This window comes from Rhinopithecus bieti, unplaced genomic scaffold, assembly GCF_001698545.2.
Source record: "Rhinopithecus bieti isolate Rb0 unplaced genomic scaffold, ASM169854v2 scaffold_947, whole genome shotgun sequence".
In the NCBI taxonomy this organism is placed as follows: Eukaryota; Metazoa; Chordata; class Mammalia; order Primates; family Cercopithecidae; genus Rhinopithecus; species Rhinopithecus bieti.
Window position 1 is genome coordinate 3,888,889 of NW_016803664.1, and position 24,925 is coordinate 3,913,813.

A 24,925-nucleotide genomic window follows, 5' to 3' on the forward strand; every position below is an offset into this window, starting at 1 on the left:
AGATTGCAAAAATTTTCTCCCATTCTGTAGGTTACCTGTTCACTCTGATGGTAGTTTCTTTTGCTGTGCAGAAGCTCTTTAGTTTAATTAGATCCCAGTTGTCTATTTTGGCTTTTGTGGCCATTGCTTTTGGTGTTTTAGTCACGAAGTCCTTGCCCATGCCTATGGCCTCAATGGTATTGCCTAGGTTTTCTTCTAGGGTTTTTACGGTTTTAGGTCTAACATTTAAGTCTTTAATTCATCTTGAATTAATTTTCATATAAGATATAAGGAAGGGATCTAGTTTCAGCTTCCTACATATGGCTAGCCAGTTTTTCCAGCACCATTTATTAAATAGGGAATCCTTTCCCCATTTCTTGTTTTTGTCAGGTCTGTCAAAGATCAGATGGCTGTAGATGTGTGGTATTATTTCTGAGGGCTCTGTTCTGTTCCATTGGTCTATATCTCTGTTTTGGTACCAGTACCATGCTGTTTTGGTTACTGGAGCCTTGTAGTATAGTTTGAAGTCAGGTAGCATGATGCCTCCAGCTTTGTTCTTTTTGCTTAGGATTGTCTTGGCAATGCGGGCTCTTTTTTTGGTTCCATATGAACTTTAAAGTAGTTTATTCCAATTCTGTGAAGAAAGTCATTGGCGGCTTGATGGGGATGGCATTGAATCTTTAAATTACCTTGGGCAGTATGGCCATTTTCACGATATTGATTCTTCCTATCCATGAGCACAGAATGTTCTTCCTTTGTTGGTGTCCTCTTTTATTTCATTTAGCAGTGATTTGTAGTTCTCCTTGAAGAGGTCCTTCACATCCGTTGTAAGTTGGATTACTAGGTATTTGATTCTCTTTGTAGCAATTGTGAATGGGAGTTCACTCACGATTTGGCTGTGTGTCTGTTATTGGCGTATAGGAATGCTTGTGATTCTTGCACATTGAGTTTGCTGAAGTTGCTTATCAGCTTAAGGTGGTTTTGGGCTGAGACGATGGGGTTTTCTACATATAAAATTGTGTCATCTGCAAATAGGGATACTATGACTTCCTCTTTTCCTAATTGAATACCCTTTATTGCTTTCTCTTGCCTGACTGCCCTGGGCCGAACTTCCAACACCACACCATGTTGAATAGGAGTGGTAAGAGAGGGCATCTTTGTCTTGTGCCAGTTTTCAAAAGGAATGCGGTTTTAAGTTAGTTTCTTAATCCTGAGTTCTCATTTGATTGCACTGTGGTCTGAGAGACAGTTTGGTGTGATTTCTGTTCTTTTACATCTGCTAAGGAGTGCTTTATTTACAATTATGTGGTCAATTTTAGAATAAGTGCGACGTGGTGCTGAGAAGAATGTATATTCTGTTGGTTTGGGGTGAAGAGTTCTGTAGATGTCTATTAGGTCTGCTTGGTGCAGAGCTGAGTTCAAGTCCTGGATATCCTTATTAACCTGTCTTGTTGATCTTTGTAACATTGACAGTGGGGTATAAAAGTCTCCCATTATTATTGTGTGGCAGTCTAAGTCTCTTTGTAGGTCTCTAAGGACTTGCTTATGAATCTGGTTGCTCCTGTATTGGGTGCATATATATTTAGGATAGTTAGCTCTTCTTGTTGAATTGATCCCTTTACCATTATGTAATGGCCTTCTTTGTCTTTTTGGATCTTTGTTGGCTAAAAGTGTGTTTTATCAGAGACTAGGATTGCAACCCCTGCTTTTTTTGGCTTTCAATTTGCTTGGTAGGTCTTCCTCCATCCCTTTATTTTGAGCCTGTGTGTGTCTTGCACATGAGTTGGGTCTCCTGAATAAACCACACTGAAGGATCTTGACTCTTTATCCAATTTGCCAGTCTGTGTCTTTTAATGGGGGTATTCACCCATTTACATCTAAGGTTAGTATTGTTATGTGTGAATCTGATCCTGTCATTATGAGGTTAGCTGGTGATTTTAATTGATGCAGTTTCTTCATCGCATCATAGATCTTTACCATTTGGCCTGTTTTGCAGTGGCTGGTACCGGTTGTTTCTTTCCATGTTTGGTGCTTCCTTCAGGAGCTCTTGTAAGGCAGGCCTGGTGGTGACAGAATCTCTCAGCATTTGCTTGTCTGTAAAGGATTTTATTTCTCCTTCACTTATGAAGCTTAGTTTGGCTGGGTATGAAATTCTGGGTTGAAAATTCTTTTAAGAATGTTGAATACTGGTCCCCACTCTCTTCTGGTTTGTAGGGTTTTTGCCGAGAGATCCACTGTTAGTCTGATGGGCTTCTCTTTGTGGGTAACCCGACCTTTCTCTCTGGCTGCCCTTAACATTTTTTCCTTCATTTCAAACTTGGTGAATCTGACAGTTATGTATCTTGGTGTTACACTTCTTGAGGAGTATCTTTGTGGTGTTCTGTGTATTTCCTGAATTTGAATGTTGTCCTGTCTTGCTAGGTTGGGGAAGTTCTCTTGGGAAGTATCCTGATGAGTGTTTTCCAACTTGGTTCCATTCTCCCCATCACTTTCAGGTACACCAATCAAATGCAGATTTGGTCTTTTCACATAGTCCTGTATTTCTTGAAGGCTTTGTTCATTTCTTTTTACTCTTTTGTCTCTAAACTTGTCTTCTCACTTTGTTTCATTAATTTGATATTCAATCCCTGACACCCTTTCTTTCACTTGATCAAATTGGCTATTGAAGCTTGTGCATGCATCACAAAGTTCTCATGCCATGGTTTTCAGCTCCATCAGGTCATTTAAGGTCTTCTCTACACTTTTTATTCTAGTTCGCCATTCGTCTAAACTTTTTTCAAGGTTTTTATCATCCTTGCGATGGGTTTGAAAATGCTCCTTTAGCTCAGAGTTTGTTATTACCGACCTTCTGAAGCCTCCTTCTGTTAACTCGTCAAAGTCATTCTCCATGCAGCTTTGTTCTGCTGCTAGCAAGGAGCTGCAATTCTTCGGAGAAGAGGCACTCTGGTTTTTAGAATTTTCAGCTTTTCTGCTCTGGTTTCTCCCCATCTTTGTGGTTTTATCTACCTTTGGTGTTTGATGTTGGTGACCTACAGATGGAGTTTTGGCGTACATGTCCTTTTTGTTGATGTTGATCCTATTCCTGTTTGTTAGTTTTCCTTCTAACAGGTCCCTCAGCTACAGGTCTGTTGGAGTTTGCTGGAGGTCCGCTCCAGACCCTGTTTGCCTGGGTATCACCAGTGGAGGCTGCAGAACAGCAAATATTGCAGAACAGCAGTTATTGCTGGCTGATGCTTCCTCCGGAAGCTTCATCCCAGAAGGGCATCCACCTACATGAGGTGTCCATCAGCCCCTACTGGGAGGTGTCTCACAGTTAGGCTACTTTGGGGTCAGGGACCCACTTGAGGAGGCAGTCTGTTCATTCTCAGAGCTCAAATGCCGTGCTGGGACAACCACTGCTCTCTTCAGAGCTGTCAGACAGGGACGTTTAAGTCTGCAGATGTTGTCTCCTGCCTTTTGTTCAGCTATGCCCTGCCCACAGAGGTGGAGTCTATAGGGACAGTATGTCTTGCTGAGCTGCGGTTGTCTCTCCCCAGTTCAAGCTTCCTGGCCACTTTGTTTACCTACTCAAGCCTCAGCAATGGCGGACACCCCACCACCAGCCAGGCTGCCGCCTCGCAGTTCGATCTCAGACTGCTGTACTAGCAGTGAGCAAGGCTCCGTGGGCGTGTGACCCGCCAAGCCAGGCACGGGAGAGAATCTCCTTGTCTGCCAGTTGCTAAGACCTTGGGAAAAGTGCAGTATTTGGGCGGAAGTGTCCTGTTTTTCCAGGTACAGTCTGTCACAGCTTCCCTTGGCTAGGGAGGGGAAATCCCCCATCCCCTTGCGCTTCCTGGGTGAAGCAACACTCGCCCTGCTTTGGCTCGCCCTCCATGGGCTGCACCCACTGTCCAACCAGTCCCAATGAGGTAAAACAGGTACCTCAGTTGGAAATGCAGAAATCACCTGTCTTCTGCGTCAATCATGCTGGGAGCTGCAGACCAGAGCTGTTCCTATTTGGCTATCTTGGAATGGCTTTTTTTTTTTTGTATTTTTAGTAGAGACAGGGTTTCACCGTGTTAGCCAGGATTGTCTCAATCTCCTGACCTCTTGATCCACCTGCCTTGGCCTCCCAAAGTGCTGGGATAACAGGCATGAGCCACCACGCCTGGCCACTCAGTTTCCCTTTCTATAAAATGCATTTTATCTGGCATATGGCACTCAAAAAATCATCCCCATACAAAGGGAAAAAAATTATCCCTCTACAAAGGGAAAAGTATAATCAATGTAACCTTTTGGGAACATTAACTTACTGACAAAGTACAGGATACAATGGATAAGAAATGGAAAATGGACACAAAATGGGAATTGAAAAGAAGGGATGAATGAAAAACATTTGGAAGAAAAATTGCACAGGATTGGAGATGATGGCTAAGAACATGAAAAGAACCAAAGATATAACCAATGTTTCAAGATTATGTGAGACTAGAACAGTGATGTGACCAGAGCTTGGGTGCATAATGGTAAATTATAAAGTCATGACAAATTAAAACATGGATGTTCCCCTAGACACTACAGCTTTTTCCCTTTATACCCATTATATATATTTCTTAGACCAATAGAAATAGAATACAGCATACTTACGTAATTACAAAATTTCTAGTAGCCACTTTAAAAGGTGAAACAGAGACTGGTAAAATTAATTTTAGTAACGTATTTCACTTAACCTCATATATTCAAATATTATTTTGACATATAACCAATACAAAAAATATTAAGAGATTTTGATATATTTTACATTCTTCATTCTGTTTTACATGAATTTTCAAAATCTGATTTTTACTTTACACTTACAGCACATCGCAATTTAGCCACAAATGTAAGTGGCTACCATACTGGAAACACAGGTTTAGACTATTAAATACTATAATTAAGTTTTATTACTAGATGACTGGGGAAACAAACTGAAGTATATTCATTCAATGTTTACACTACTCAGCAATAAAAAGAAATGGACTATAATAGGGATAAATACTGCATGTTGTATTAGTCCGTTTTCATGCTGCTGATAAAGACATACCCAAGACTGTACAATTTACAAAAGAAAGAGATTTATTGCACTCACAGTTTCACATGTCTGGGGAGACCTCACAATGATGGCGGAAGGTAAAGGCACGTCTCACATGGTGGCAGACAAGAGAGAGCTTGTGCAGGGAAACTCCCATTTTTAAAACCATCAGATCTCCTGAGACTTATTCACTATCATGAGAACAGCACAGGAAAGACCTGCCCCCATGGTTCAATTACCTCCCACTGGGTCCCTCTTGCAACACGTGGGAATTCAATATTAAATTTGGGTGGGGACACAGCCAAACCATATTCTACCCCAGGACCCTCCCAAATCTCATGCCCTCACATTTCAAAACCAATCATGCCTCCTAGGCCTCCGGGCCTGTGATGGGAGGGGCTGCCGTGAAGACCTTTGACATGCCTTGGGGGACATTTTCCCCATTGTCTTGGTGATTAACATTCATCTCCTCATGACTTATGCAAATTTCTGCAGCTGGCTTGAATTTCTCCTCAGAAAATGGGATTTTTCTTTTCCACTGCATTGTCAGGCTGCAATTTTCCAAACTTTTGTGCTGTTTCCCTTTTAAAACTGAATGCCTTTAACAACACCAAGTCACCTCTTGAGTGCTTTGCTGCTTAGAAATTTCTTCCACCAGACACCTTAAATCATCTCTCAATTTCAAAGTCTCACAGACCTCTAGGGAAGGGGCAAAATGCTACCAGTCTCTTTGCTAAAACATAACAAGAGTCACCTTTGCTCTAGTTCCCAACAAGTTCCTCATCTCCATCTGAGACCACCACAGCCTGGATTTCATTGTCCATATCATTATCAGCATATTGGTCAAAGCCACACAACAAGTCCCTAGGGAGTTCCAAACTTTCCCACATTTTCCTGTATTCTTCTGAGCCCTCCAAATTTTTCCAACCTCTGCCTCTTACCCAGTTCCAAGGTCACTTCAACATTTGCAGCAGCGCCTGACTCTACTGGTACCAATTTACTGTACTAGTTCATTTTCACACTGCTGATAAAGACATACCCAAGACTGGGCAATTTACAAAAGAAAGAGGTTTATTGGACTCACAGTTCCACATGGCTGAGGAGGCCTCACAATCATGTTGGAAGGTGAAAGGCATGTCTCACATGGCAGCAGACAAGAGAAGAGAATTTGTGCTGGGAAACTCCCCCTTTTAAAACCATCAGATCTCCTGAGACTTTTTCGTCATAACAAGAACAGCACAGGGAAGACTTGCCCCCATGATTCAATTACCTCCCACCGGCTTCCTCCCACAACACGTGGGAATTCAAGATGAAATTTGGGTGGGGACACAGTCAAACCATATCAAATGTTTTATGCTAACTGAAAAAAAACCATCAGATTCAAAAGGCTATATCCTACGTGATTCTATTTATGTGACATTTGGGAAAAGGCCAAAATTTAAAAAGCAAACACATCAGTGGTTGCCTGGGGCTGGGATTAGGGAAGGCCTTGACTAAAGTCACAGGGAATTTTGGGGGGCTGATGGAACTGTTGTATATCTCAATTATAGTGATAGTTATATTACTGCATACATTTGTCAAAACTCATAGAATTGTACACTAAAAAGTGTGAATTTACTGCACATAAATTATATCTAAGTGAATATGATATTAAAATTTATTACAAGATAATGCTAATTATACAAGACCAAAATGTTTAAAAAGCAGGGTTTTTAAATATGACCATACAAAAGAAAATGTAAGGGTATTAATAAAGGGGGCACATTTTCTTACTAAATCTCAGGATGTGCTATATTACATAATTCTTATCACATTTTACAAAGCAATCGCAAACAGTATATTTTTATTTTCACAATGGTACACTAATATAAAATGTTTTAAGCTATGATAGTTTATTTAAAATACATTCTCCCCTTAAATATGACACCAAAAGCATAGGCAACCAAATAAATGTTAGATAAACTGGACTGCATCAAAATTTAAAACTTTTATGCCTCAAAGAGTACCACAAAGAAAGTGAAAGACAACCCACTGTATGGGAAAACTATTTGCAAATCATATATCTGATAAGGGACTTGTATCTAAACATATAACTTAAAAGTTCTTATTATTAATTTTTAAAAATCCAATTGAAAAAATGGGCAAAGATCTTAAAGATATTTCTCCAAAGAAAATAGACAAATGCCATTAAGCACATGAAAACATGTTCAGCATCATTAGTTATTAGGGAAATGCAAATCAAAACCACAATGAGGTAACTCTTTTACACTTGCAGTATGGCTATAATCAAAAAGATAATCTAGTAGATGTTGGTGAGGATGTGTAGAAATTAGGACCTTCATGCACTACTGGTAGGAATGTAAAATGGTACAAGCAGTTTGGAAAACAGCAATTCCTCAAACACAGGATTTCCGTATGACCCAGCAATTCCATTCCTGGCTATATAACCAAGAGAAATTAAAACATATGTGCACACAAAAACTTATACATGCATATTCAAAGTATTTAAAATTGCCAGACAGTAGAAACAATCCAAATAACCCAAAGCTACCAACTGATAAGCAGGTAAATTAAATGTGTTATATATAACAGAATATTACTTGCCAATAAAAAGAAGTAAAGTACTGATAGGTGCTGCAACATGGATGAACCTTGAAAATATCTTAAGTAAAAGTCAGTCACAAAAGACCACATGTTATATGATTCCATGTATATGAAATTTCCAGAATGGACAAATTTATTGAGACATAAAATAGATTAGTGGTTGCCTAGGGCTGTAAGGGATTGAGGGGAGCAGGGTCAGGGTGTGGTGGCTAAAGGGTATGAAGTGTTCTTTAGGGATTATGAAAATGGTTGTGATGATAGTTGCACAATTCTATGAATATACCAAAAGCCACTGAATTGTATACTTTAAAAGGGTGAATTACATCTCAATACAGTTGTTAAAAAATATTCTATGTAAGGGGAAAGAGTTTTCAGTAAATACTAATAAAATAACTGAACTGTCAAAATGGTATCTATACAAATGTGTAACCTTAAAATTTTATTGTATTTTTGGCATTAAGTTAGGAAAATACTAAAATAATTACCCTTTCTACTGAAGACAAATGCTGCTGTAATCCATCACACTTTTGTTTGCTTCTTCAAAAGAGTCTTATATTTTCTGCTTGAGACTGCTGCATATTAATTGTTCGCTGCTGTCTCATAAAATCTTCTTCAAATTTTTTTACTTGAGACTTTAAATTCTGAATTTCATCCTCCTATAGTTATGAAATTATAGATTATGTGAAAAAATATGTAAGATTTGTTATCAAAACAAAGCAGAAAAAAAGAAGTTTCATATGTTCTTTGACATTTATACACATTTCATGAAAAACAAATTACAGTCTATTCTTATCTTCAAAAATGGAAGTCAAATGTTTTATTTGCATTTAATAGCTTACACTACACTTGTAAGACTAGTATAGAGAATTCTAATTATAACAAGAATGTAAGATATTTCAGCTCTGTGAAAATTCAACATATCAGAACAAAGTTCAGTACTTATATACAATTTTTGAATTCAAAATTTAACTATGATTTATATCTAAATAAAGTTATTCAAAATGTAATTGAAATTGCTCCTAAAATGTCTTTGAATATTACAGCCTTTTAAGAGGTTTTTAAAGCTTACCTTTTTATTGCATTCACACACAACATTATCCAATTCCTCCTGCATAACACGGAGTTTGGCCTTTAGAAATCTGATCTGTGCTTCTGTGAATTTAAATGATTATATTTACTGTCTTTTGCTGAATCTAAGATGACATCAATTGTAAGACAGGCCATTACTTTATAAAGAAGAAAATACTCAAGATGGGGAGTCAAATAGGAGATATCTCTTAGGGGGCACTATAGGTACTAAACAGTCCTAATGAAAAGGTCAATGACGAATAAATCCACTCAACAGAAAGAAATCACAGGTAGTATTCAACTAAGTTTGCAGACTAAATTCACACTCACCAAGGTGGTCCAAACTACATCAGAGAATTTAAAGTGTTCTCAGGTCAATAATGTCCCTGAGTGTTTGGTAGAAACAAACATAAATCTTCTCTAGCAAAACTCAGCTTCAATCCAGTCATTGTGATTACAAAATGCCACTGACTGTAATGCAGATGCCAATTTCTGAGCAGTTAAAATGTAGTATCTGTGTCTTTGAAGCAAAAAAATACACTAATACCTTACTGTCTAAGCTTTCTCCCACAAACCTTCAAGACCTATCTTTGGTATTTTACTGCCAGCAAAAGTTCATTATTCAATAATATCAGCAGTAAATCTTTGAAGTTTATAGGTCCGTAAAGTAAATAAAGTGAAAACTGAACTAAGAACTCACTCATAAGTCATTCAGTCATTTGTTCAAAATGGCGTAGTAGGAATATTATAAAACAATCATGAAATTTATCTTGAGGAAACACTTGGAACTGCTCTGAGAAGTCATTAGGACAAATCCCACTAAGCCATACACATGCAATGTGCACAGCATAAAACATCTCCATACACACTTCCGGCTTTTTTAAGTGCCCTCAGTGTTATCATGGAGCTGATGAATTATGGTTGGCTCTAACTCTACCTAGGTCTCTTTGGCCTCAACTCTCCTACCAGCCTCTCATGTAACTCCAGGTGAGCAGGGAATAGAGGGAAATGACAAATTAAAAAGTGTGAAGTTGACAGTAGTTGGCCTCTGGGGGAAAAAAGGAAGAAACAATAGGAAAGCACGACCTTTCCCATTTCTTTTTCTCCCTAACTCTAACCTTAGTAACTCTACCTCAACTCTAATTCAAGGAGCAGAGTGCTCCCATGTCTAGAGGCCCACAGTACTAAACTCTGCTCCCCACTCGACCCTAGCGTTAATCTTACAAAGTAATCTGTGCTCCCAAACTACTTCTTGATCTTTTTCTCCCACACATAACCAAACCATTCCAAGCAATCACCTGAAATAAGAGAAAATTCTCCCAAAAAAGAAGACACCTAGACCAGTGACACTAAAAAGGGAACACAGGGAGGCAGTTCTAACAGGGCCATGGGACCTGGGACCATGTTCCTCTACCGAGGAACAATCAACGCCTGGGTATCACATCCTCAAAAGCATCTTAGAGAGACCTAAAGGCAACTTACTGCTCCACTTACATTTCCTTACCATAACTAGCCCTAGAAAGCTTGATTAGGTCAGTAAACATAGTAAGTGCAGAAGAAAATTGCTCCCTACTTATGACTAGTATATAACACAATAATTATTACACATATAAATTATGATTTCTCACAGAATCAGATAATTTTAAAGATAAACTGATATGGCTTGGATCTGTGTCCCCACCCAAATCTCATCTTGAATTGTAATCCCCAGTGTTGGAGGTGGGGCCTGGTAGGAGGTGAATGGATCATGGTGGTGATTTCTCATAAATGGTTTAGTATCATCCCTTTTGGTACTGTCCTCATGATAGTGAGTTCTCACGAAATCTGGTTGTTTAAAAACATGTAGCACCTCCCCGCTCTATCTCTTGTTTGTGATCCCACTGTGTGAGGTGCCTCACTCCCTGTTTGCCTTCCGCCATGATTGGAAGTTTCCTGTGGCCTCCCCAGAAGCAGAAACTGGTATGCTTCCTGTACAGCTTACAGTACCGTGAGCCAATTAAACCTTTTCTTTATAAATTACACAGTCTTAGGTATTTCTTTATAGCAGTGCAGGAACAGACTAATACATAAACTTTATGATCATCTAATACAAACTGCTAAATTTTCAAATGAATAAACTGCTATTACAGAGGGGCCAAGTGGCTTGCCTGTAGTCACAATTAACTGTATTATAGTTCGGCAGTAACTAGTTCATATATACTCAATTGTCTTACTTTTTTGTTTCAATAGCATAGGAGGCTCCTCATAAATTTAGTAATGTTTTTAGTTGATTGAAATTTAGTATTATTATTCTAGTGATATGCAAAGAATGAGTTAATAAGAAAAATTATATACATTAGAAAATTCATTTGCTTATTTTACCTGATGCAACGTCAATTCATTTGTCCTTTTGCATTGTGTTGATTTAACATGCAATTAATAAAATATAGTAACAGTAAACGAAAAAATTCAGAAAAACTTTTTAAATATTGTAACAATAAGCAATGGGTATTTTAAGTTGAAATGGATTCAATCAAACCAGTAAATACAGTCTTTTTTATTTTTACTTTTTATAATGCAAAATATGAAACATAAAAGTAGGCAAGTTCAATGAACCCCATTTACCCACTGCCTATCTTTAACAATGACTGACTCAAGGCCAATTTTATTTCATCTATAATCCCATTCATTCCTCCCTCCACTACATCCTACTAGATTATACTGAAACAAACCAAGACATCACAATACATTTTTTTTAATGTAAGAAATAGTTCCCCAAGACTTCTTCTTCTAAGTAACTGTGCTATAAAGATAAAAATAAGAAACAAAAGAAAATCTACCTGTTCCAATGTCATTACTAACACCAGAAAAAATATCATCTGTATATTCAGGTAAGCCTTCTTCCTCCAGTTGCCCTTCAATTTTGCTAATTGTTTTTGCAAGGGAAAAGTCTGAGAAGTCCTCTGGAATGGCAACATCGTCGGCAGTTTGGACATCGGAGTATTTCAATTTAACACTAAAACATAAAAATTAAATACATATGTATGTATACACATACATGTGAACAAAATAGAAAGGTAGAAAGGATATATGCCTTTTACCCAAATAAGCAGATCAAAATTATTATAAATTTAAATTTATGATGAAATCTGTAATGGATATTAAGGCTTATATTATAAGAGACTACTATTACACATTTTAAATTGATGATGAAATCTACATATGATACTTTCAAGGACTATATTACAAGAGACTTAGCAGATTTTTGGTCTTTATGAATCGCATGACCACAGAGCTAGAGAAGGCTTTATGAGGCCAGATGGTCTAGACTCTGCCTCCATATAAGGGAATACCAAAATTAAGAGTACTGCACTTGGCCTCCTAGGTCAAATCCAGCCTGTGGCTTTGAAATTTACATGCCTCTGGAGAAAAACTGTACAAACTGACATCACCCTGGCCATAATTCTGCAAACAGCAAAGAAAAATACCTCTTGAGAAAGAATTACAGAGTGAAGAGCTAATTGCTCAAACAACATTTTCTTCCACCCAAAGAAACACATTCTACCATGATCAGTATTAACCAAAAAGTTGGATTTGATTTTTTTTTTAATGAAATGGAGAAGACCGACAAAATAAAACTCATTTCTAAAGGCACTGAGGAATGGGCCAGGCCTAATTCATTGACACATCAACAAATTTATGGTTCTGAAAGCCAAATTCACTTTTAAAACATAAGCAAATGCTTCAGAATTCTTTTCTTTTCATTTTAATTTTTTGTGGGTACACAGTAGGTGTACGTATTTATGAGATGTTTTAATACAGGAATGCAATGTGAAATGAGCACGTTATGAAGAAGTGGGTATCCATCCCCTCAAGCATTTATTGTTTGAATTACAAACAATCTAATTACACTCTTTAAGTTATTTTAAAAAGATAATTAAGTTATTATTGGCTATAGTCACCCTATTGTGCTATCAAATAGTAGGTCTTGGTCTTCAGAATTCTATTTGAAAATCAACTTTTAAAAAAAAAAATGTGAAGTCTGACAAGGTAACCCTTTGCAGTTAGGTATGCATGTATGTGGCCTGTAAGTTCTTTTCTTCAATCTATTGTAATTTTCTGTTCCTTATCACTTTACTCCATTTTTTTTCCATCCCTTTTATTTAAAAAAAAAAAGTTATTTAAACAATTAAAAGACACAAAATGAACAAAGATTTTCCAAAATTACAATGCAATGATCAGTTTGGGTAAGTAATAGACATATAAATGTAATAACTGACCGATGATGGTTGGTGCAACTCAATCCTCCACCTTTTCTAGAAAGCATCCTATCCTAGGGAGCATCTTGGGTCCCTTTTTATGCCTGTAATACTAAGAACTGTCTTGAATTCTTTCTCACCAAAAACAATAAAATGTAAATTATAATTATATTACAGTCCTATTTAGAGCATGGCGAATAATTCTGTAGCTCAATAGACAAAATAATGTATGCACTTTGTCAAATACTCAAAACCTAGACTATTGAGCCTATTTGAGAGAACTAGGCAGCGATCAAAAAACAAAACAAAACAAAACAAAAACCTCAGTTGCAGTCACAGTTCTAAGAGAATAAATCACTAGAAATAACATTTATAAAATTTTAGATTTAGAATTTTCTTGAGAACAATATAAAATATTTGTTAACTGCTGCAAAACATTTCTGAGTAGAAAATGTTCTAAATTACTGAATGTGGATAAGACATATGCGGGGTAACTTAATGTTTAGGGTATAAAAAGATCTGGAAAACAAACAGAGCTTAATAATTAAGAATGATGGTATTGTGAATTATAAAACTAAAAAAAAAGAAATACTTTGAAAACTATACTGTACCTTGAATTTGTTTTCCTTCCTTTATTTGCAGAGTGTAATTTGTTTTGAACCTTGTTTACAGGATCAATGTTTTTGGTCTTTGGCTACATTAAAAGAATTGAAAGTATTGATTAATTAGAGTCTAATCATTTGCCAAAGAAAGCAATTCTGTAACACATAGAATTGCTATTTTGCTACACAGAAAAACTGCTATTTTGATGGAATTACCAAAAATGTGTTTTCAAGAATATCACAACTCTATAGCTGGAAAAGACCTAGATAATACCAAAACCAAGAAATTCAAGGATAAGGAAAATGAGTCCTAACGATTCAGTGGTATTCAGCTAGCCAGTGGACTGTCATGAATAAATCTGGACATTCTGACTCACAGAATTTAGTTCTCCTCACGAACCAATTATTCCCCAGGCAGGCCTTCCGTGGCCTTCAGGTATACAGTTCCCTTGGCTTAGGTCTCCATGGATGGGAAACATAGATCCCAGCATGTTCTACACCTAGAAGAGTGATCTCTACACTGTAAATATTTAAATGAATGAACTTTTCAAATCACCTTCTTTGCATATGAGTATCATTCTTTTTCAGGTCTTCGCTCTACTAGATGTAAGCTTCAGAAAAAAAATAAGCCTCAGTTTACAAAGTCATTTCGCCTAGAATTTTTTCCACTGTACCTCCAAATTATTCAGTGAAATTATGAGACAACAAAGGATTCCATTTATTATATGAGTGATATTTCATAAATGCATCCCTCTGAGTATCAAGGTTTATATTGTTTCTGTTGAGTCATACCCCTTCTCTGCTTTGTCTAAGAAAAGTCTAAAAAAATAACCTAAGTTCTACAGAATATAATTGTATTCAAAAAAAGTTTAATTTCATACCTTAGTTTCTGAATGAAGATGAACTATCCCTTCAGATGGTAACAGACCTCTACAGACCAAAAATAAACATTATACATTAATAATAGATGACATTGAGCTGAGACAATGATATTCAACTTTGCTATAATTCTAGTTATCCACATGTTAATTTATTTTGAATGAGTACCATAAACAAGAAAAATGCTTTGGTTAAATAATTCACCTTTGAGAAGATACACTATAATGCCAATATTCTAGTAGGAAACTAGCAAAAATTTTAATGAATGGAAATCATCAAGAGTAATTGTGGGCTATCCACAGCGATTACCCATTTTACAAATGATTCACCACAGGGCTTTTTATTATGAGCCCACTCAATGTTACCGTTCTTTTAATCCACTTAAAACACTTGGTCAGTGCCTGTTTTACTCATTATACTGTGAACTGTATGAGGGCAGAAATCATGTCTGCCTTATTCAATATTCTATGCCTAGTCAATTTAAAAGCTTATATGCCAGGTACTACTGGCTTAAGTATTTGTTGAGTGCATGAATAAACACATCTAAAATGCAATTTATTTTTATACACAAGGTTTTCAAAATATATTTGTAGTTTAAAACAAGGAGTGTTGGCCGGGCGCGGTGGCTCACGCTTGTAATCCCAGCACTTTGGGAGGCCAAGGCAGGCAGATCACAAGGTCAGGAGATTGAGACCATCCTGGCTAACACAATGAAACCCCGTCTCTACTAAAAATACAAAAAATTAGCCAGGCGTGGTGGCGGGCACCTGTAGTCCCAGCTACTTGGGAGCCTGAGGAAGGAGAATGGCATGAACCCAGGAGGTGGAGCTTTCAGTGAGCCGAGATTGCGCCACTGCACTCCAGAGCGAAACTCCGTCTCAAACAACAACAACAAAAAAACAAGGAGTGTTTATGGAGGTCTGCAAACTATGGCCCACAGGCTGAATCCACCCACTCATTCATTTATGTATGATCTATGGCTGTTTTCACACTACAACCTTAAAGTTAAGTAGGTACAACACAGACTAACCCACAAATCTAAAAATATTTGCTATCTGCCCCTTTACAGAAAAAGTTTGCCTAACACATTGTCTTGGGCATTGTATTTACATCTCTGAAAACATACCATGTTAGCATCCATTATTGCTATGAAAAAAACTCCATCATATCCCCTGAGAAGTCCTAACCATTGGAGAGGACATACAACTAAAATTATTTTCCATAAGGTGCCTCCCACTGAGTTAGCCATGCATAAGTTTTTTCAGTATTAAATACAAAGATACACTTAGATAAATAAACCTCTTAACTATTAGAAATACCTCTGGGAAGAAAAAAAGGCTTTCAAAATATGTTAAAAATTACAGAAACTAAAGAATCACTCTCACAAATGACATGAAAATGTTTCCAAATATTATACAAATTTTAAGTGTCCTCTTTAATCTTCCTCATTTTAAATTAATGTTTGTCATTTCTTTAGTACATTTTCTGTACCTCTCATTCCATTCCCCAACACACATGCATACATATCAGTCAAAAGACATTTAAGGGTTATCTGTCTCCATCAGATTTTGCAATGATATTACTTTGCTAGTGTATTTCCATGAAAAATAAGCCATAATATGGTATTCTTACTTTTGTTTAACTCCATGAAATGTTTGTAATATGATGGAAATGACTGTATGGTAAACCATGCTTCAAGCAGACTGGAGGATATGTATACTACGTTATTAGGAAATTAAACTCTGGCTTCCCATCACATTTTTTGACAGAGTCATCCTGGGTGTTGAAGACCTATTTAAATATATTCTTCCTTATTTAGGTGGAATATCATTGTTCCAACCTGAAATGAATGGTTTCTTTACAGAATTATCTCCCATATTCAGCAATTCCCAACTGATCACCAAATGCCATGTTTTACATGGTAAAAGCCATCTGTTCAAACAGTAGCATTAAAAAAAACTGATAGATAAACAGAGCATTATCATCACAACATCATCTGTTGTCAGTATCATTTCAGTTCTTCAGTTTACTGGATAAACACCATGTTAAATCTTATGTATAATCCAAATTTTGGAATTTTTATAACTTAAATCTTTTTTCACAGAATATCAGAGTATTACATCTAATAAAGTGGTTTCATGTTATATGTATGCATACATATGTATATCAAAATACAAAAATGTGTAATTGAGGTACTTAAAAAATACTCAAAAGCAACACATATTAACTTCTTGGAAGCAAGATCAGGTCTGTTTACTCATCACTGTAATACCAGTAGTTATGCCTGGCACTAACAGTGTTCAAAAATTATTTTTTTCAGGTTTGAGACATAACTGATATATCATACAATATACTTTTTTTACATATACAGTTCAATATGTTTTAGCAAACGTATACTGTCACATAACCACCACAACCACACGACAGAGAATATTTCCATCATCTCAAAAAGTTCCCTTGTGTTCCTTGGTAGTCCCCTAACCCCTACTGAAGCCCCAGACAACCACTTTGATTTCTGTCCCTAAAGCTCTGCCTTTTCCAGAGCATCAAATAAGTGGAAACATAGATTATGTATGTTTTTTAGCCTGACTTCTTTCACTTAGCAAATATGTTGTTATTCTACTAGTAGTTCATGGCTTTTTATTGCCAAGTAGTATTCCACTGCATGGATATACCATAATTTGTTCATCCAGCCACCATTTGATAAATATTTGAATTATTTCCAGGTTTTGGTAATTATGAATAAAACCGATCTAAAAATTCACATGCAGGATTTTTCATGGATATATGTTTATATTTCTCTTGGGCAAATATCTAGGAAGGGAAATACTGGATTGTATGCAATAATTATTTTTGAATACATGAATAATATCCCAATATTTCACATGAGCCAAATATACTGCCATGTAGGAATAAACCTCTTTTGTCTCTAAACCCTGTAGGGCTGTGCACCTCTTACAGCCTGCTTCTCGATCTTAGAATACTGGGAGGTGGGGTACCCATAGCTGTTTTAATATTTTAAAAGCCACAAATAATTTTAGTCCATTCTTAGAGTTTCTTTGCTGATAAAACTTTCCCCCAAACTAGTGAGTTTCTTCCTTATTTAATTTCAGTCAGTTCTACATGCCATTACATCACCTACAATTCTTTCCAAAACTAATTCTTTATTTATTTCTTCACCTGACCTCTCTTTCTCAATTTAAAAATGGGTTACTTTTGATGGGTGAAGCACACCAACATGGCACAAGTATACATATGTAACAAACCTGCACGTTATGCACATGTACCCTAGAACTTAAAGTATAATAATAAAATTAAATTAAATTTAAAAAATGGGTTACTTTAACACTGTCAAGCTTCTAAGGAGAGACTATAACTTTAGTTAGGTCTTTGCCGTGGGTCATTTTACCCAAATGAAAAGTTTCACTATGTGCCATTTAATCTGATTCTTGCCCTGAGAAGCCTTAATCCATTGGAAAATTTTAACAATAGTCATAAAGTCCACATGTTTAGTCTGATATTTGCCTCAAGGTTGAATTTTGATAGGCTTTTGTTCCTTATAGATTTTCTCGATTTTACCTTGTAATTCTTGAGTTTACTCCACAACTTGACAATTACAAGGGTAATCAAGAGTGTGCTACTGGCATAATGACAGCTATATAGATCAATGGAATAGATATGAAAGTCCAAAAATAAAACCATATGTCTACAGTCAACTGATTTTTGATAAGAGTGCTAAGAACATTCAATGGGGAAAGAATAATCTTCTCAACAAATAATGCTGAGACAAATGGCTATCCATATGCAAAAGAATGGAGGTTGACTCTTATACCACATACAAAAATTAACTCAAAATGGATCAAAGAACCTGAATCTAAGAGTTAAAACCATAAAGCTCTTCAAAGAAATCATGATTGTAAATCTTTGTGACTCTGAATTAGATAATCAGGTATTCCCTTTTATTTCTGCTTGTAAATCAGCCAAATCTTTCCCAAACTTGTCTCTTCAAGAGCACATACTGAGGCTGGGCACGGTGGCTCATGCCTGTAATCCCAGCACTTTGGGAGGCCGAGGCGGGCGGATCACGAGGTCAGGAGATCGAGACCATCCTGGCTAACACGGTGAAACCCCGTCTCTACTAAAAATACAAAAAAAATTAGCCGGACGCGGTGACGGGTGCCTGTAGTCCCAGCTACTCGGGAGGCTGAGGCAGGAGAATGGCGTGAACCCAGGAGGCGGAGCTTGCAGTGAGCTGAGATCCAGCCACTGCACTCCAGCCTGGGCAACAGAGCGAGACTCAGTCCCAAAAAAAAAAAAAAAAAGACCACATACTGCTAATATTGTGTTTCAGCCTCTTTCCCCAGAGAACAAGTTCATTAGACACCTGTTGTGCCTTCCAATTTACCACAGATGACAGTTTTACTAAATTCATTGCCACTACATAACATTAATCCTTTATCTTTTCAGCCTCCAATATCAGTTTCCTTGCTGGTTCCCACCTAACTGCTAAGGTAATGCCACACTTCTGAGTTTTTGTTACGCAGCATTCCATTCCCAATACCAATTTCAACATTAGCAAAGATAAGCAGGCTAGTAACCTAAAAATTCCAGCGGCTTAACCCATTCAATGCAGCCATAGTGAGGAAGAAGGACCCTTTTTTCTACATGTTCCACACACGGTCACCCAGAGACCAGGCTAGGAGATTTTACCAATTGGAATTTTACTCATCTTCATGGCTGGAAAGTCAGCTGGAGGTTCACACACCAATTCTTGTCTGTTTTGGCTTGGAAAAGATTAACTAAACTTCTATTCATAGCCCACTGACAACTGTAAGAGACCTGGAATGTTTGGTGATCATCATTGTGTCTGCTACAATATGATTTCATAGTTTTATTCACATCAATTATATACTTTTCCTGTTTCCTCTCTAAAGTTTTAAAATGAGGACAAGAATATACATTTCAAAATAATATTTTGAAAATTACATGAGATAAAGGGCTTACACTGTGTCGGATTGGTATAAGCCCCCTATATATACATTATTCTTAAAATTATAGAATTTTCAATGTTTGCATGCAAAAAGATCTTACATAGTTAAAGATCCATGTACATCATTTTAAAAGAAGGTGCTTGAGAATTTAAGTTACTTACCTTAAACTGTAATCATCTTCATCATCACATGATTTCATTTGTTTTGAAACAGGCCTAGATCGTACTTCTTGCCGATCTCTCTTAAATGATTAAAGAAAGGTCATATATCATACAGAAAAAAAACCAAACCACTAAGATATATTCAAGTGCCTCTCTGAACATTCATCATTTCAGAACTGTCCTAGGTTTCCATAACATAAAGGCACAGAATTCTAAATGCTATAGTATGAAGATAAGGTCTATAACACTAGTTGCACCTTTCATTTGTTATGGGTTAAAAAATTCCATCCTAAGGGGGAAATGTAAGAATATCAAGGCCTTTACACAATATTTCTAATTCCGGCTTCCCCACCCCTTTAGAGTCTTCCAACTTACACAGCATACAATAGAAATTAGAAGTAGGCACAAGACATTTTTTAAAAAATTCACTTAATGGGTAGAAAAATTTGTCTCAAATCAGGAAAATCTTCAGTGTTGAGAAGACTGTGAAGATGCTAAAAGTGAAGTATCAGGAGTAAAAGCTTTTGACAAAGACACATCAAGAAATTAAAGTGAGGCAAGATGGTGGAATAGAAGCCTACACTATTCATACCCTCTGCAGGAACACCAAATTTTAACAACTACCTGCACATAAAAATATCATCATGAGAGCTAAAAATCAGGTGAGCAATCACAGTACCTGGTTTTAACTTCATATCATTGAAAGAGTCATTGAAGAAGGTTGGAAAGACTTAAATCACTGACACCACCCCTCCCTGACTCACTCCTGCAGTGGCTGTGCAGCCTGAAGAGTCTGTGCACTTGGGGGAGGGACAGCACAGTGAATGGGGGACTGTACACTGAACTCAGTGCTGCCCTGTCACAGTGGAGAGCAAAGTCGTGTGGGGCTGAGACAGTATCCATGCATGGAGGAAGCATTTGGACCAGCTACATCCAGAGGAAAATCGCCCATCTTGTGGGTCAGAACTCCAGTTTGTCAGCAAGTCAGCACCACTGGCCAAAGTGCTCTGGGGTCCTAGGTAAACCTGAAAGCAGTCTAGGATACAAAGACTCCAATTTCTAGGCAAACCCTAGTGCTGGGCTCAGCTCAGAGCCAGAGGACTAGGGTGGCACATAGGGAGACACCAACTGTGACCTAGGGAAACACCAACTGGGGCACTAAAGGATTGCTTCCACCATGCCTTCCCCAACACCAAGCAGTGCAGTTCACAACAACAAAAGTGTCTCCTTCCTTCTGTTTAAGGAGAGGAGAGGAAAGACTAAAGAGGACGTTATCTTGCATCTTGGATACCACCTCGGCCATGGAAGGCATCCAATGGGGTGCCAGGCAGAGTCATACAGCCACCATTACAAGTCCTAGCTCCTGAACGACATTTCTAGACACACCCTGGGCCAAGAGGGAACCTGCTGCCTTGAAGGGGAGGACCTAGTTCTGACAGCGTTCATCACCTGCTGACTAAAGGGACCTTGGGCCTCAAATACCAGCAGCAATACCAAGGTATTAATAGTAGGCCATGGCCCTTGGGCTCTGAGACACACTGACTTCAGGGGTGGCCCAGCACATTCCCAATTATAGTGGTTACAGTGAAAAAGACTCCTTCTGCTTGTGAAAGCAGAGGGAAAAGTAAAGGGACTTTTGTCTTGCACCTTAAGTACCAGCACAGCCACAGCAGAGCAGAGCACCAAGTGGACTCTTGGGGTCCCTGATTCTAGGATTTGACTCTTAGACAGCATTTCTAGATTTGCCCAGGGCCAGAGGGGAGCCCATTCCCTTGAAGGGTGAGTCCCAGGCCTGGCAATATTCACCACAACCTGACTGAAAAGCCCTTGGGCTTTAAGTGAACACTAGCAGTGGCCTGGCAAAACCCTGCTATGGACTGGTGGTCGTGGTGACCACAAGGAGAGGCTCCTCTGCCTGTGGAAAGGGGAGGGGAGAGCGTGAAGGACTTTATGTTATAGTCTGAGTGCCACCTTAGCCACAGAACACTAGAGCACCAGATAAATTCCTAAGATTTCTAACTTCAATCTCTGACTACTAGACAGCATCTCTGGACCCACCCAGGGCCTAGGGGAACTCGCCACCCTGAAGGAAAGGACACAAACCTGGCTGGCCTCAACACCTGCTGATTGTAGAGCTCTAGGGCCTTGAGTCAATATAGGTGGTAGCCAGGTAGTGTTTATAGCAGGTTGTGGGCAAGATCCAGTGCTGTTCCGGCTTCAGGTTTGACCCAGCACAATCCCAGTGGTGCTGGGTGCAGGGGTGCTTGCATCACCACACCCCTAGTTTCAGACAGCTCAGCACAGAGAGAAAGAGACTCCGTTTGTCTGGGAGAAAATAAAGGAAGAGAAAGAGTCTCTGTCTGGTAACCCAGAGAATTCTTCCAGATCTTATCCAAGACCACCAAGGCCTCTACAAGTCGGCAAGAACCCTAGTGGTATTGGGCAGGGGACCCAAGTCCCTTTAAATAACTGGAAAGCCTTCTCAAGAAAAACTGGCACAAATAAGCCCAGACTGTGAAGAGTACAATACTTAACTCTTCAATGCCTACACACTGACAAACATCTACAAGCATCAAGATCATCCAGGAAAACATGGCTTTCCAAATGAACTAAATAAGATACCAGTGACCAATCCCGGAAAAACAGAGACATGTGACCTTTCAGACAGTGAATTCAAAAGAGCTGTTTTGAGAGAGCTCAAAGAATCTCAAATAACGGAAAAGGAGTTCAAAATTCTATCAGATAAATTTAACAAAGAGATTGAAGTAATTAAAAAGAACCAAGCAGAAATTCTGGAGTTAAAAATGCACCTGACATACTGAAGACTGCATCAGAGTCTCTTAATAGCAGAACCAATCAAGCAGAAGAATTAGTAATCCTGAAGACATGCTATTTGAAAATACAAAGGAGACAAAAGAAAAAAGAATGAAGCATGCCTACAACATCTAGAAAATAGGCTCAAAGGGACAAATATAAGAGTTATTGGTCTTAAAGGAGAGGCAGAAAGAGAGATAGAGGCAGAAAGTTTATTTGAAGGGATAATATCAGAGAACTTCCCAAACCTAGAGAAAGTTATCAATGTTCAAATAAAAGAAGATTATAGAACACCAAGCAGATTTAACACAAAAAAGACTACCTCAAGGCATTTAATAATCAAACTCCCAAAGGTCAAGGATAAAGGATCCTAAAAACAGCAAGAGAAAAGAAACAAACAACATACAAAGAAGCTCCAATACATCTAGCAGCAGACTTCTCAGTGGAAACCCTACAGACCAGGAAAGAGTGGCATGACATGTTTAAAGGGCTGAAGAAAAAAAATCTTTTACCTTAGAATAGTATATCCAGCAAAAATATCCTTCAAACATTAAAGAGAATAACAGATCTTCTCAGAAAAACAAAAGCTGAGGCATTCCATCAACACTAGACCTGTCCCACAAGAAATGCTAAAGGTAGTTCTTTAATCTAAAAGAAAAGGATATTAAGCAAGAAGAAATCATCTGAAGGTACAAAACTCACTGGTAATAGTAAACATACAGAAAAACACAGAATATTATAACATTGTAATTGAGTGTAAACTACTCTTAAGTAGAAAGACTAAATGATGAACCAATTAAAATAATAACTACAACAACTTTTAAGACATAAACAGTACAAGAAGACAGAAACAGTAACAAGTCAAAACTAGGGAGATAAAAGTGTAGAGCTTGTATTAGTTTTCTTTTTGCATGTTTGTTTATGCAATCAGTGTCAAGTTGTCATCAGCTTTAAACAATGGGTTATAAGATAGTATTTGCAAGCCTCACAGTAACCTCAAGTCAAAAAAACATACAATGACCACACAAAAAATAAAAATCAGGAAATTAAATTATACCACAAGAGAAAATCACTTTCAATAAAAGGAAGACAGGCAGGAATACCACAAGACAACTGGTAAACAAATAATGAAATGGCAGGATTAAGGCCCTTATCAGTAATAACATTGAATGTAAATGGACTAAACTCTTCAATCAAAAGACGGACTGGTTTAATGGATGATAAAACAAGACCCTATGATCTGTTGCTTACAAGAAACATACTTCACTTATAAAGATATATATAGACTGAAAATAAAAAGGGTAGAAAAAGATATTCTACACCAAAAAGAAAAAAAAAGCAGGAGAACCTATACTTAGACAAAATAGATTTCAAAACAAAAACTGTAAGAAGAGACAAAGAAGGTCATTATATAATGCTAAACAGGTCAATCCAGCAACAGGATATAATGATTGTATATATATGCACACAACACTGGAGCACCCAGGTACATAAAGCAAATATTATTTGAGTTAAAGAGAGAGCTAGACTGCAATACAATAATAGCTGGAGACTTCAGCACCCACTTTTGGCACTGGACAGATTTCCCAGAAAGAACTCAACAAACATCAGACTGAATCTGCACTACAGAACAAGTGGGCCCAATAGACATTTACAGAACATTTCATCCAAAGGCTACAGATACACATTATTCTCCTCAGCATGAATATCATTCTCAAGGACAGACCATATGTTAGGTCACAAAACAAGCTGTAAAATATTTTAAAAACTGAAATAATATCAAGCATCTTCTCTGACCACATGGAATAAAACTAGACATTAATAACCAGAACTTTGGAAACTATACAAAGACACAGAAATTAGATGACATGCACCTAAATTACCAGTGGGTAAATGAAGAAAATAAGAAGGAAATCGAGAAATTTCTTGAAACAAATGATAATGAAAACACAACATGCCAAGATCTATGGGATATAGTGAAAGCAGTACTAAGAGGGAAATTTATGCAGCTGTAAGTGCCTACAACAAAAAAGAACAAAAACTTCAAATAAATGACTTAGCAATGCATCTTTTCTTTTTTTTTTTTTTTTTGTTTGTTTGTTTGTTTGTTAGTTTGAGACAGAGAGAAACTCTGATGCCCAGGCTGTAGTGCAGTGGCATGATCATGGCTCACTACAGACTGGACCTTCCTGGGCTCAACCATCCTCCCTCCTCAGCCCCCCAAGTAGTTGGAACTACAGGCGTGCACCACCACATCTGACTAATTTGTATTTTTTTCTAGAGATGGACTTTCACCATGTTGCCCAGGCTGGTCTCAAACTTCCAGGTTCAAGTTGCATGCCTTGGCCACCCAAAGTGCTGGTATTACAGGCATCAGCCACCACATCCAGCCAGCAATGCATCCTAACAGAAAAGCAAAAGCAAACCAAAGCCAAAATTAGTAGAAGAAAAGAAATGAAGATTAGAGCATTTGAGATTAGAGCATAGAGAATTTGAAATGAAGAAAAGATTGATGAAACAAAAAGTTTGTTTTTTTTAAGAT

General features: G+C 37.5%; 1 protein-coding gene across 1 annotated transcript in view; it reads right to left on the reverse strand.

Moving 5' to 3' along the window:
• TEX9 (testis expressed 9) overlaps nucleotides 1–24,925 on the reverse strand; it is a 70,944-nt gene that overhangs the window by 33,763 nt on the left and 12,256 nt on the right. The window contains 6 exon segments of the mRNA XM_017847093.1: nucleotides 8,116–8,286; nucleotides 8,700–8,782; nucleotides 11,518–11,693; nucleotides 13,548–13,630; nucleotides 14,420–14,468; nucleotides 19,570–19,649. Coding sequence (XP_017702582.1) covers nucleotides 8,116–8,286; nucleotides 8,700–8,782; nucleotides 11,518–11,693; nucleotides 13,548–13,630; nucleotides 14,420–14,468; nucleotides 19,570–19,649 — 642 coding nt within the window.